This window comes from Phyllostomus hastatus, unplaced genomic scaffold (genome assembly GCF_019186645.2).
Source record: "Phyllostomus hastatus isolate PE091 unplaced genomic scaffold, TTU_PhHast_1.1 phas_scaffold_78, whole genome shotgun sequence".
Taxonomy (NCBI): Eukaryota; Metazoa; Chordata; class Mammalia; order Chiroptera; family Phyllostomidae; genus Phyllostomus; species Phyllostomus hastatus.
In genome coordinates, this window is record NW_025334041.1 from 112,850,415 (window position 1) to 112,864,748 (window position 14,334).

The window sequence follows — 14,334 nt, forward strand, 5'->3', positions numbered from 1 at the left end:
GTAAGTGGAGGTGGTGTATTTGACTGCTCCGATGCCTCTTTAACCCCAACGAGGTTGCAGCTGCTCTGAGAGATACAAACAAACTCTGCTCTTAAAGGCAGTGGGTGTGTGTCCCTTTTCATCCCTTCCTACCGACTGAGATGTGAACCTGATGGATGGCGCTGGGGTAGCCATCGTAGACCACGAGTCAGGAGTCATGTGGAGAAAAGCGCACTAACAAGGCAAAGGAGTCTGGGTCCTTGAAGACTGGGAAGCTTCCTGAGAAGCTCAGACTGACCATGTTTAAAGGAGAAAGAAACTTCTGTCTTAATCAAAGCAGTTGAGGTATCTGTTATCTAATCTTCACTGATATACCACCCCAAAATTAAACTGATGTTTCCTCTTTCCATGGATTCCGTGTAAAACTTCAAGGGATTTTCTGGGAAATTTACCTTCTGACTCCAGGCCATGCTGGCAGGTGGGCAGGTTTGCTGGACCTTTGCATTGGCCAAACTAAATTTTCTGGTATGGGGAATGGAGACATCAATCTCAATGGCAGGAAAATACTACCTACTACGGCTTAGGCTTAGCCCTAGGGATGTAGTGTTGCCCTTTGTATGTGTGTTTTGAATTTTCCTAGTGTAGTAGAACTGCATATCTTTCGCCCCAAACTCAGGACTCCTATCTCAATTACTTTTTGGAATGGAGTGGGTGATAAATAAGAATCATAACTATTTAATCTGAGTGCAGAGTGATTGAGATAAGGAAAAAAGGCCAAAACCAAAACAACCTTTCAAATTATCTAAAACAAGTGTAAAAACTCTCCTCATGGGAGACACAATCCTTATGTCAGTGAGAAATTGCAGTTTTACTTACTGGATTTAGGCCTTTTAATCTTCTTTGTCATTTCTTTATTTGAATGTATTCCAGTCACCAGCAAAACTACATGAAGAAAATACAAAATAACTAATCAATATGATTTCACTTATACACTTTCTCTCTTTTGACCCTGATGTTTGCGTTGATCACATATTTAAGTATTCTCATGGTGAAACTCATTTTCCCTTATATTAGTGTTAGGAAAAAAGATATATCTTTTGTATACCTAACCTCTGTTGAGAAAGGTCTGTCAGAAATACCTTTCAAAGCTTATCCTTTGTTTTTCTATCTTTAGATTTCAACACACCAATCCTACCATCTCCGGTTTGTAAAGAGGGAATGTGAGTTGCTTGGTCCCGGGAGTGAACAATAAAGGTAGATGAGCACCCAGACCCTTCTCGTGGCCTTTCTTCTGTGTCACATTGAGTTTCCAAATGGCCAGAAAATGGCGTGTGTGCGTGTGCATGTGTGTGCATGAGACTACGACAGAGGGAGGGGTGCAGGGAGGGGTGCATGGAGGGGACATTAAAAAGCCCCAGAGAAGAGCTGTCCTAGAAAGGAAGACAAGGAGAAAGGCGACTGAGGTGTGACTTCTCAGGGGTCCACCGGCAGCACCGGGTTCTGCACTCCCCACCCCCAAAAAGGCCAACTGCAGATAGTTGAGCTTCCTCCTCAGAAAGTGTGACAATAGGGGAAGAAGGGGACCTCTTTATTCTTTTTAATTCAAAGTCACATTACCAATTTGAGTCTTGTATTTAAAAAAAAATAACAATGATATCTTTATTACCAAAATAATGTATGTTCCTTGTAGAAAAAATAAAAAAAAACACAAAAAGCAGTACAAAAAATATGGATGAACACAAAAGCATATTTTCAGTTTTTTTCTATATGTGTGTATGTATTCATGTGGGTACTTTTAAGCAAATAATCATGCTCATACTGTTTACAACATTTTAGAACTTATTTCTATGCAAGGATATACACATACTTTTTTGTCAATAAATGTTACTCTTACAATAATTTTAATTGCCTGTAAATATGTGTATGGTATGCACACATTATAATTTGGCCAATATCCAATTTAACATAAATGGCCTCATCTTTGCACTGATCCACGATCATTTCCTTAAAATAAATCTCCAAATAGGATTTCTTGTCTGAAAGCTGTGCCCATTTAAATTTTTGATTTATATTGTGAAATTTTTTTTATTGGCAAAATGCTCATTTCTCTGTACCTATACTAATTCTACCAGTAGACCGAAAAGAAATGTTTTTCCTTTCAAATGGCTAGTGCAGTCAGTTCTCTATTCTTCGTCTTCCTCTTCCAGGCATCCTTTCTGCTTACCCACCCAAAGGTGGTACTGCCTTAACTTACCTCTATTTTAGCCACTTTTCTGAGAAACCTACTTTCTGCATAGGGTTAGGACTCTGGTCATGAACATGAGGCAATAGAGTCATCAAAATAGGCGTTTTACTTCTTAGTTTATGTGTTTGTTTTTTAACAGAACACAGAAGCTCCATTTACGCATAAATGGACTTAGAAATTCTTGAATTGCAAGCTATCTTTAAAGTAAAAAGTGGCAATGTCACCAAATGTTTGCATGAAAACTTCTTATTTATCTTGTGACTCTCTAGCTAATCTGTGCCATGGTGTAGCTAGCCTCTGCGTTATCCCCGGTTTTGACTCCTGGCATCAGCTGAGGCCGGGACAGCTGACATACCACGTCCTGTGAGAACAGAAACGTGAAGGAGCACTTGGCGAGAGCCCGCAGTCTAGCCACGTAGAACGAAGGCAGACTCTCTGAGGTGTTATTTACTTCTGGGGCGTGGGTGTGTGTGAGTGTCCAGGAGGCGTCATTTTTATAGTAGCCTCTGTGTCATTTAGCATGACAGAGACCACATTTTCATTTTGTAGACGAAAATAAATAAATGTTACCCTTGAATATTTGACAAAACAAATGCTAAATAAATATTACACAGAAAGAAAATGGCACAAGGTAAGTAGGTGGAGTAAGTAAAGCAGTGATAAATTTGGGTGTCCATTTCTGTGGAAAAAACAAATCCTGTGCTGAGCCCGTGTGTCTGTGGCCGGTGGTTTATAAGCCTTGGTGTCGCTAGGACGACAGATATTTCAGCGAGACCACCCAGCCCTCGCATTTGCTCACCCAGGACCTGCCAGGCTGAAAATGTGCATAGCTGGGTTCAGTTTTACATTGTAGCTGTGGCTAACAAAGTCATGATTTTCAGTGGCACACAGACATCCCCTCGTCTTTAATGCTTGTCAATTAAAGGTCCCCAGAAATTACTCCTCAAGGTGAGGCCTGGTCAGTACGGCTGCTCATGTGTGCTCATGCCCTGCAGCAAGCCCTTATTCCTCACCAGCAGGACTTCTCTCGCTACATTGCAAATGATGAATTGTGTGTTGAACTTGGATGAGAGGAAAATCCGTCTTGTGCTCCTTTTCTTAGGAAGCCAGTCAGAGCACTGAGATGGCAGATGCCCACATCAAGGTACAAAGCAAACACAGGTGGGAAAGCCAATCCCTCCTGGAGGATCAGTCCGTCATCTGGCTGCTGAGGCCCTGAGTGTCTAGAAGCCCAGAGGAAATCGTGTCTAGACCCCAGAGTTCCAAGGCAATCACGGTCTGCCAACTCTGCAGCAATCTTTTCGATTTTTCAAAATTAAGTGTTTCAGTTTAGAATAGCAGGAAAAGTTCTTACCTTTCCTTAGTAGCACTGGACATTTCAAAACAAATTAAATATTGACATTATTTTTCCAGTAAAATACTTCCCCCCACTCCTCTCTCTTCCTCTCTAGTGTGGCTGGCAGTACAGTTGTCATAGCTGAGGCGTGATTGTTTTCAAATTCAATTTAAACCATTTATGGATCGAGAAAATACAAATGAATTAGCTTGAAATTATGCTCGGTCTCATTAATAATTAAAAATGCAAACTAAAATAAAGTGATGAGATGGTTTCCTATATCATGTCAGTAAATATTGATTAAACACAAGATTAGACTTAATCCTGTATTTAAGGATTGGGTTGGATTAGGGGTTGCGGCATTTCTGTTGCTGGAGTCTAAAAAGGTAGTCTTTCTGGAAAGCCTTTGTTAATACATATCAATGGCCTTATAAAATATTTATATCTTTTTCCTAGAATATATACCCCTAGGAATATAGCTCAAGTTGTAATCAGAGATGTAGACAAAGATTTATGTAAAAGATGTTCACTACAGCATTATTTCTAGTGGCAACCTGGAAATAATGAAATATTGGAAATGTTCCAACACTATGGAACTCCTAAGCATTTATTACAAATGATATGTAGAAGATTAAATGACCTGAGACATGCTCAGCTCTAACCTTAAGAATGATCCTGACAAGAACTCCTACCCTTCCTGACAGCGTGGATGGAGCTGGAGAGCATTATGCTAAGTAAACTAAGCCAGGCAGTGAAAGACAAATACCATATGATCTCACCTATAAGTGGAGCCTAATCTACAAAATGAAACAGCAAGCAAAATAGAACCAGAGACATGAAAATAAAGAACCAGATGACAGTGACCAGAGGGGAGGGTAGAGGGTGATAACAGGTGTGGGGGCGGGGGGCAGAAGGAGAAGAAGGGGAAGGGTCAAGTCAAGGAACACGCATAAAGGACCCATGGACAAAACAATGGTGAGGAGGACCGAATGTGGGAGGGGAAGTGGGTAGGGTGGGGAAGAGTAATGGGGGGAAAATGGGGACTGTAACTGAACAACAGTAAAAATTTTTTTAAATGATTCTGACAAAGTAAGGATATATGTAGGGAGAAATAACTGGAACAAATACAACAGATTCTAATAAAAAGGAAAATATAATTTCTAATTTCTATTTTACATTTCTGTGTTTTCCTATTTTGTAGTATATTTCTCATATATATTCTGTATTTTATTCAGAATATGTTTCTTTTACAATTAGAAAAAGCCAATATAACTGTTTTTTAAAATTGCCTGTATTGAAATCATACAGACTTACAATAAAAAAAAGTGCTTTCTAAAATCATTGATGCAGTTCATAGGAACTTGTGTTCTGGTTCTCCTGTCATTAATGAGTTATAATCTGAATCCATTTACTTTGAAGAAAAGACATGAAGTGCCAGAACATATAATCAATGGTCAAATCAGTGAGTCCTTACGGAATGCTTATTATATGTCTGGAGCTTTTAAAGAAATGCCTCATTCTAGCCCATAAACTTCTTGTTAGATCTGTTTAGCACCTGAAGATCTAACTCAGGTGGTGCTGACCTGACTACAGTCAGGCTCCTCTAAGCCCTCTTCTCAACTATGCTTTGACCTTGGGCTGCAATGTCCATCCTTGTTGCACCTGCACTGCCCGGTTTTAGCAAGAATCCTGTTCAGAGGGAACCCTCCCCCGTGATGTCTGATCACCCTGGTCTGCCTTTAGCAAGAATTCTGCCAAGTTGCTTCAGCAAGAATCCCCCTTCCTTTGATGTCTTTTCTTAGGAATTTCCATCCACTGAACCTTTCAACCTCCTCCTTGACTGCAAATCCCCACTTTCATTGCTGTCTTCGCAACTGAGCCCAATTCCATACTGAGGTCTCCTGTCCCCGTTTGCAATAGTTCCTGGTTCAGGTCTGTTTTTACTACTGCCCAGCTCTGGTTTTCTTTAACAGTGTCCACAGTGCCTTCCTGAAAACCAATTTAAAAAGCAGATCATTTTTAAAAAGTTCAAATTCCCCCCACCATGCTTCAATTTAGGATTACGTACTCAACAAAACATCTAGCATCGAGTAAATCAGAGCTTCGTAGCAAAGACAGGACATCATTCTCTGCAATCTTATAAATTACAAAACTGTGCTTTAAATAATAGAATGTTAAAGCTGGGAGGAACTTTGGAGGTCATCTCTTTATTTTATAGAGAAAAACCAAGGTCAGGGTGTACAAGTTGGCTAAAGGTGTAGATCTTTGGGGGCAAAGCTGGAACTCAAATGCAAGTTTTCTGGCCACAACCTTTGCCTCCTCCTTCCACTTGCTACTCTAAGAGCAGCTGTTGATTATACATGGTGCTCCAGTGACAATGGGCAGCATGAAACTCTGCTACATCATAAATCTAAACCTGTCTGAACTGACGTGCTGGCTCTGATATAGATTAATCAACTTAGAGGGCTTTGGGGATCATAGGATGACCCTGTGTGATTGTGTGATGTGTAATGAATACATATTTTGTACTTCTGGCCACAGTTTCAGTCACAATGTAGCTCACAGCTCTGAATAACATCAGAATTTCCTGAGCAATAAGAGCAATGGGAGCATCTTTTTAAAAAATAGCATTTGGTATCTTGTCCTCAGTCCCTGCAATTGCTTCAGAGTCCTAAAGGTGACGTGGGTGCTGTGTCATTCATAACAAGTCCCTTTCAGCCACATCTGACTTTATGTTAATGAGATGACTTTTGGGAATCCCCTGAAGGTGAACGAGCTGGTTGCCAGGGGAACCGAGCATGAATAGTGGGTTGGAACTTTCCCTTGATTGATTTCCCCAGAGGGGAGAGGGGCTGGAGGTTGAATCAGTCACCATGATCAATGAGTTAATCAATCATGTCTATCTAATGAAGTCTTCATATTTAGAAAAAAAAAGATGGGGTTTGGGAGTGTCTAGGTTAGGAAACCAGAATGTTTCTGTGTGCTACTGAGCCAGGCCCTAAACTCCATGGGGACCGAAGCTCTCCCCAGACCTCACCCAGCATCTCCCTTCATCTGGCTGTGGGTTCACATCTTTCAATGTTATTTGTAACAAATCAGTAATCTAGTGGGTGAATGCTTTTTCCGAGCTCTGTGAGCTCAGGAGATCACTCTAAGTGTGGTAGGGAGTGAGTGAGAGGGGCAGGAAGGCTGTCACAGTACAAGGAGAGGAGATGGGGGACTTAAGAAAGAGAGTGGCCCGGGGGTGGGGACAAGCAGACAAATGTGAGAGATGCCCGTGAGGCAGACATGTGAAGATGTTGAGAGGGAATTGGTGACCGGAGCCCCCTTTCCCACTTTGATTTCTCGCTTTCTGAATGAGCAGCCCTGAGGGGAAAAGAGTTCTGCAGAGTGGCAGGCTGAGCGAGGCTGGCACCAGAAGGCATGTTAAGCCTCCTTTCCAGGTTCTGTGATGCCTGGGCGAGGCAGCTTGTGAAACAGCCTCGGGGTTTGTTAGGTTTGGCTTACAGTAGCTAAATCCTTTGTGCTCCCAACTCCCCTGTCCTGCCCTACACTCGAAACCTGTGAACCCTTAGGTTAGCACGGAGGGGAGACAGCCTCTCAGAAGGGCCAGGTGGAAATGAAGGGCCCTGTGCGTCCACGGTGGATATTCCTTAGCAAGCTGGTGGTAGAGACAGGACCAGCTCCACATGCTCCCTCCGACTCCCAGTCCAGACGCCACATGCCAGAGCCTGTGTCACCTTCTTCTTTTCTCGTCCCCAACTCTGCCCTGCGGACTCGGTCTGCACAGACCTTGAACATTCTGACTGTATTATGAGTTGACTTGTGTCCCCCATTCGTATGTTGAAGCCCTACCCCCCAATACCTCAGAATGTGACCTCATTTGGAAATAGCCATCGCAGATGTAATTAGTACAGTTAGGACATAGTCATACTGAAGGAGGCTGGGTTCCCAATCCAGTATGACCGACTGGTGTCATTATAAAAAGGAGAAGTTTGGGCACACACACACAGATACAAACACACACACGAGAAGAATGCCATGTGAAAATGATGGCAGAGATGGGCTGATGCCAAGGAGCACCGAAGATTGCCAGCAAGCACCAGAAGCTAGAAGAGAGGCGTGGAACAGACCTTACTCTCTGAAAAAGCCAACCTTACTGACACCCTGATTTTGTACTCTGGCCTTCAGGGTCATGAGAGAATAAAGTTCCGTTGTTCTAGGCGCTCGCCCCCCAGTTTGGGTGTTTTGTTATTGCCCCTCTAGCACTCCAGTGCAGGTTGTCTGAACATCTTTCCTGGGAACAGTTTGACCCGAGACATTCACAGCACAACAGGGTCAAGATTAACAGGAGATGACCCTCGAGCTGACTGCTAAACCCATCAGTGCTTTCCCTCTCCTGGCTGACCTGCTGATTCTTCAGGGCCTACCGGAACCGCATTCTCTGGTGACAATGGGTAAATGCAAAGGGTTTCATCTCTGAAGGTATGAGTTGCCAGTGGTACAAATAAGGCCATTGTCAGTGATACAATTGTTTTTGAGAGATTAAGAGATAAGCAGATCTCTAAATGCAGAATTTGTAAATATGTTTTATCTGAAATATTTGTTAGTTGCTGAAGAATACACACATAGATATGTGTGTGTGTGTGTGTGTGTGTGAGAGAGAGAGAGAGAGAGAGAGAGAGAGATGTAGAGACACTCTAATGTAATGGGTGTACTTGCTATATATAAAAATATATTTACACATATACCCTGAATTTGATCTGTACTTAACATTCTCACTTCAACTTCTCTCCAAAAGGTTTATCACAAAAAGATACTCTGTGCTGTTTATATGCTCTGTTTAAACCTTTTCTTGGCAGGATTCTTTGGACCTTAGGAGAATGTTAACAGTGTATCCAGACACACATATAACAGTACTTACCCAGGAACATTTCAATAACAGATGCCTTCATAGTGAGGACAACAACCCCCATAAATGTCAAAATGGCACCCTGGGGAGGAAGAAACAATAACATCATCATATTTCAGCCAAGAGTTCTGAATTGGATGCGTGGCATGTGGGTGGGGCTGCTCATGTTGCATTGCCCTCTAGAGTCTTAGGATTTAAGCTGCAACTTCCTCTAAGAGCTCATGTGGATGGTAGTGGCCCGTGTGCTGGTACCCAGAGAGTCTGTTCTCATTTAGAAAACCCACTCTAGCTCTGGCCAGGTAGCTCAGTTGGTTACAGCATTGTCCTGAAACACCAAGGTTGTGGGTTTGATCCCAGGTCAGGCCACATATAATAATCAACCAATGAACGCATAAATAAGTGGCTCGACAAATCGATGTTTCTCTCTCTCTCTCTCTCTCTCTCTCTCTCTCTCTCTCGGATCAATACGAACAAGTTTTAAAAAGTGTTAGAAAGCCCATTCTAGCCACAAGTCTTCTGTTCTTCAGAGATTTGGTCTTGGAATTGAGGAGGAAATAACCTGACAGTTTCAAGAATATGTTCAACCAGCCTTCAAATCAGGACAAAGCCATACTTACAATATTGAGGGAACATTTTTAGTTTATAAATAAATTGTTCATTACTCATTTAATAAATATTTATTAAATTCCTATTATTTGGCTAGGTATTATTAGGTAGTAGATGATGAAAATGCTATTAAAAACAATTCTTGCTCTTAAAAGACGCAGTTTAATAGAAGTAGAAAAACATGCATGGTAACAAATCATAGCATTAAATTGTGCAGTCCCTGTAAGGATGATAAGGGGAGTTTATACAGCAGTGGTTCTCAAACATTGCTGTGTATTAGCATCACCTAGGAGTCTTAAAGCACTCTGATACCCAGACTGCACTCCAGACCAACTGAATCAGAATCTCTTGGGTATGGAGTCCAGGCATTAAGCTTTTTAAAAAACTCCCCAGGTTATTGCCATATGCAGCCGAGTTTGAGAACCAGTGGTGTAGAGTAAGGTTTCCAAAATCTTAATGTGCATATGAATCACCCAGGAATCTAGTTAAAATGCTGCAATCCAACCGGATTCTAGTCCGGTAGGTCTGGGGTAGTGCCAGAGATTCCCCCGAGAGGCCAGGGAATTTTAGAAGAAGGGGAGATATGTCAGCCAGGGGAATAAGAGAAAGCCTCATAGAGGTGGTAGCAATTGGGTCAACTTTCAAAAATGAGTAGAGTTTGAATGTACTGAAAAAGAGGTTGGGGACAGTGGCCCAAGTGGGGCAACAGCATCAACAGAGGCTCGGAGAACATGAAGCACAGTGAATACGAAGATGCTGATGAGCTATACATGGTTCCCCCTTCTCTTAAGGCTGTAAGGAAACCAGCCGAGGTTTATTCATACTGCCTTTAATTGAACATATACTGTGGACTCTGTTGTCTCAAATCCTCACAGTAAGCCAGGGCAGTAGATTTTATGATCCCCATTGAATAGATGAGGAAACTAAGGCTTAGGAAGGTAAAATGTCATACCCTTGATGACCAGGCAGTGAGGAGGATTAGAGTGGAGGTGGGAGTAGGTGGGAAGGCTGTGCCCTGGGTACAGGCAATAAGGATAAGCATGTCTGCAGAGAATTTGAAGACTTAAAGCCAATCTGATTCTGATGATCCTTAGAAGCTAGCAATTCTCAATATCAATGATAGCAAATTCCTCACTCCTGGGACAAATGGCTTTCATTTCCCTTCCCCCAGTGCTGCCACTGTGTGGCCTAAAGCTGGCATTCACAACCCTACACCCTGCTATGCTCTGTGGCATGCTGGGAAACCTGCTGGCGGGGGGCAAGGGGGTCGGTGGGGTGGGGTGGGGGGGCCCTGACGCGCAGTGTATGTCTATTTCTGTGGTGTAAATCCTCCCACCACGGCTGGTTTTTGAAGCCACCAATGTGACATCACTGACTAGAGATTTGGGAAGAGAGAAGCACAACCTGGTACTAGCTAGGTTCAGTGCAAGCTTATATCCAATATTTAGATACTGCGCCATGTGGAGTTTCTTAACAAAAATAAACTATTAGAAGATAGTTGAGGTAGTAATACAAGTACTTGATGTACTTGTATTAAATAAAGCTATTTAATATATGAAAGGTTTTATTACAGTTAAATTAGGCAGCAAGAGGAACCCCGAATGGAACTGATCCCTTTGCCAATTTGCAGCAATGGTTGCGGTGTTAAATTTCCCAGTTAAGGAAGTTGACCTCTGGTTAAACAATGGGTAAATAATGGCCTTTAGCCTCAAGTAGACAATATTATCCACATAATCTGTTTGGCAGTTTGATGCTTAAAGTTCTAGGTCATATTTTGAAAATAGTATGATATAAATGTAATTTTTTTTGTTCTTTACTAATTTGAGATGTTCTAGAACAACTTACATGTTTCCAGGCCTAAACATTTCCCTTTCCTGTGGGGAAAATGCAGCTTGTCGAGCTGCCCCTCTGCACCCACCTAACTGGCTGTCGCCATTCAGCAACGCAGCTTTCACCTGGGCCATTCATGACCCCTCCTTCTCCCATACCCAACTTCTTTCCATCAGCCAAGCCTGTTGGCCCTACGTTCTTAATATATCCAGGATCTGGCCAGTTCTCATCATCCTTTCCATTGCCACCTGGTCCAGGCCACGCCTGCTCTCTCCTTGATTATCGCAATCAGCCTCCTACTAGGCTATCTCTACAGTGCACACAGCAGCCAGCATGATCCTGTTCAAAGAAAATCAGTTCACGGTATTCCTCTGGTCAACACTCCACAGTGGCTCCCCATTTTACTCAGAATAAAAGCCAGAGTCTTCACAAGTGGCTCAAGACCCTATGTGGTTTGGTCATTGCTCCCCCCTAAACCTTATTTCCTTCCTGCTGTTCTCCCCCATCATGTATTAAGCTCCAGGCATGCCAACCTCCTGGCTGTTTCTGGAACACACCTTTCACCTCATGGTTTCTGCACTTACTGTTTATACTCTACCTAGACCCACTACCCCCAGATAAAAACATGATTTACTCCGTTTTTTTCAGGCCTTCAGTTAAATATTGTTTTCTCTTGAGACTTCCCCTACCCACCCAACTTAAAATGGTAACCGTTCTCCCACCAAAGGGATAGTCCCTTTCCTACCATTTCCCCCATGTCACTGTGACATTTTTCCCCATGTCATCTGTGACATACTCTATAGTTTGCTTATTCTATTTGTTTATTGTTTTTGTTTTCCACGAGGGATGCAAGCTCCATGAGGGCAGGGATTTTTATTTTATTTTTTTATGTGCTCATCAAATACTGTTGAATCAATGAATAAGGACCCTCTCCTTTCCCTAGGAAATAAAAAAGGAAACAAAACAAAGGGAAGACGATCTTGTTAATACACTAAAAACCACTGAATTGAACATTCTCTAAGGTGTATTTAACGGAATGTAAGTTACATTTCCATAAGTATTATTTATTGATAGTCAACAAACAAACCAAATTAGGAAGACGGATTGCAGAGAGCAGTGCTCTCAGATCTGTCCCACAGCTTTAGAAGACGCGATGGACCTGACCTTGATGGATGAATAAAAAGAGCAGGGTTCCAGGAATCACGCTATGCCCCCAGAGGAGATACCACCCCAGTGCTGACTCATCGGTAATGGACCCCGAACAGGATCACTCTGGTCTCTTGGAACCAGAATGTTTTGAGTCTTCCTCCTTACAACACCAGTTTCCCTCCTTGCTCAGTCCATTTACTCATACACTCAACATGTAAATGTGCCTTTTGAAATGTGTGAAAAAAATTCTAACCCTCTCTCAACCCTTCAAGAGGCTGGGGGTGAGGACAGCCACCAGCACGGTTAAGCAGTTCCTGTGGGGAGACCCATGTCACAGAGCTGCGGGGTACACAGTGGTGATGTTGGAGCTGAATTCCTCCTGTGCTCACCAGGCTTCTGACAAAAATGGAATGACGGCGGCTTCCCAAACACATGTCACTGCTTCATAAATTTATGGATTGTGCCGTGAGATGTAATATAAAGAGTGCTGAATAGGAATTCCTGGTGAGGCAAATGAAGCCTGATTGCAAAATAAAAACATACATTAATGTAAGTAGAGTAGCCAGCCAATTTAATTAGATCTCTTGTTGCCCAGAGCTAGAAAAGAACAAGTTGGTAGCAAACAATAAAATGGCCTTATGTTTATGTGGTTCTTCACAGTATTTTTCTCTTAATTTTTTATTGTGGTAAAACACACAAACATAAAATTTACTATCTTAACCATTTTTAAGCGTGCACTTCAGTGGTGTCAAACACATTCATCATGTGCTGTCATCACCACTATCCATCTCTAGAATGCTTTTTGTCCTATAAAAATGGGAGCTCTATGCCATTAAACAATAGCTCCCCATTCTCCTGTTCTCCCAGCCCCTGGCAACCACCTTCTGCTCTCTACGATTTTAACTACTCTACGTACCTCATTTAAGTGGAATCGTAAAATATTTTTTATTTTGTGACTTGCCTATTTCTAATAGCATAATATTCTTAAGGTTCAACCATATCGTAATAGATGTCAGAATTTCTTTCCTTTTTAAGGCTGAATAATATTCCACTGCATGTATATACCCCACCTTGTTTATTCATTCATTGGCTGATCATTCCTCAGTCAGTGGACACTCAAGTTTCTTCCAGCTTTTAATTATTGTGAATAATGCTCTATGAACTTGGGTGTGCAAATATCTCTTTGAGACCTGCTTTCGATTCTTTTGTGTGCTTACCCAGAGTGAATTGCTAGACCATATGGTGTTTTCTAGAGTGGCTATACAGTTTTACACTCCCGGTAACACTGCATGAGAGTTCCATCGTCTCCACATTCTCATCAACACTTGTTACTTTTTTTCTTTTGATAGTAGCCATTCTAATGGGTATAGTTTTCTTTTGCATTTCCCTAATGATTAGTGATGTTGAGCATCTTTTCATGTATTTCTTGGCCATTTGTCTATCTTCTTTGTAGAAATGTCAATTCAGGCACTTTGCCCAGGTTTTAATCATGTTTTGTTGTTTAATTTTTGTTATGTATACATTCTGGGTATTTAACCCCTTATCAAATATATGATTTGCAAATATTTTTCCCATTCTATGGGTTGTCTTTTCACTTTGTTGATAGCATCTTTTGATGCAATTTTTTAAAAAAATTTTCATGAAGTCCAATTTGTTTATTTTTTGCGTATCTATGGCTTTGTGTGTTATATCCAAGAAATCACTGCTAAATCCAATGTTGTAAAGCTTTTGTCCTATGTTTTCTTCTAAGAATTTTATAGTTCTTTTGCCTCATTTTTAGATCTTTGATTTATTTGAGCTAATTTTTGTATATGATGTTAAGCAAGGGTCCAACTTTTTTCTTTACATGTGGGTATCCACTTTCCCCAGCACCATTTATCGAAGAGACTGCCTTTTGTCCACTGAATGGTCTTGGCACCTGGCCAAAAATTACTTGACCATTTACACAGAGGGTTGATTTCTGGATTCTCTATTCTATTCCATTGGTTTAGATGTGTATGTCAATGCCAGTACCACACTGTTATGATTACTGCAGCTTTGCAGTTTGTTTTTAAAACCAGGAGCAGTTCTGGTGCTCTCCTCTTTTTCAAGATTGTTTTGACTATTGGAGTCCTTTGAGATTCCATATAAATATTTGGATGGGTTTTCCTATTTCTTCAGAAAACATCATTGGGATTTTGATAGTATTGCATTGGATTTGTGGATTGCTTTGAGTGCTACTGATATCTTGACAATATTATATCTTCCAATTTGTAGACATGGTATATGTTTCCATTT

General features: G+C 41.5%; 1 protein-coding gene across 2 annotated transcripts in view; it reads right to left on the bottom strand.

Annotated features, from left to right (window-relative positions):
• The window catches only part of VIT (vitrin), a 93,637-nt gene that overhangs the window by 62,963 nt on the left and 16,340 nt on the right, over nucleotides 1–14,334 (bottom strand). For both annotated transcript variants that reach the window (XM_045828795.1, XM_045828797.1), the window contains 2 exons: nucleotides 8,485–8,554; nucleotides 856–921 (listed from right to left, as the gene is read on the bottom strand). In XM_045828795.1, the coding sequence (XP_045684751.1) occupies nucleotides 856–921; nucleotides 8,485–8,536 (118 nt within the window). In that variant the 5' untranslated portion in view covers nucleotides 8,537–8,554. The remainder of the gene's footprint in view (nucleotides 1–855; nucleotides 922–8,484; nucleotides 8,555–14,334) is intronic.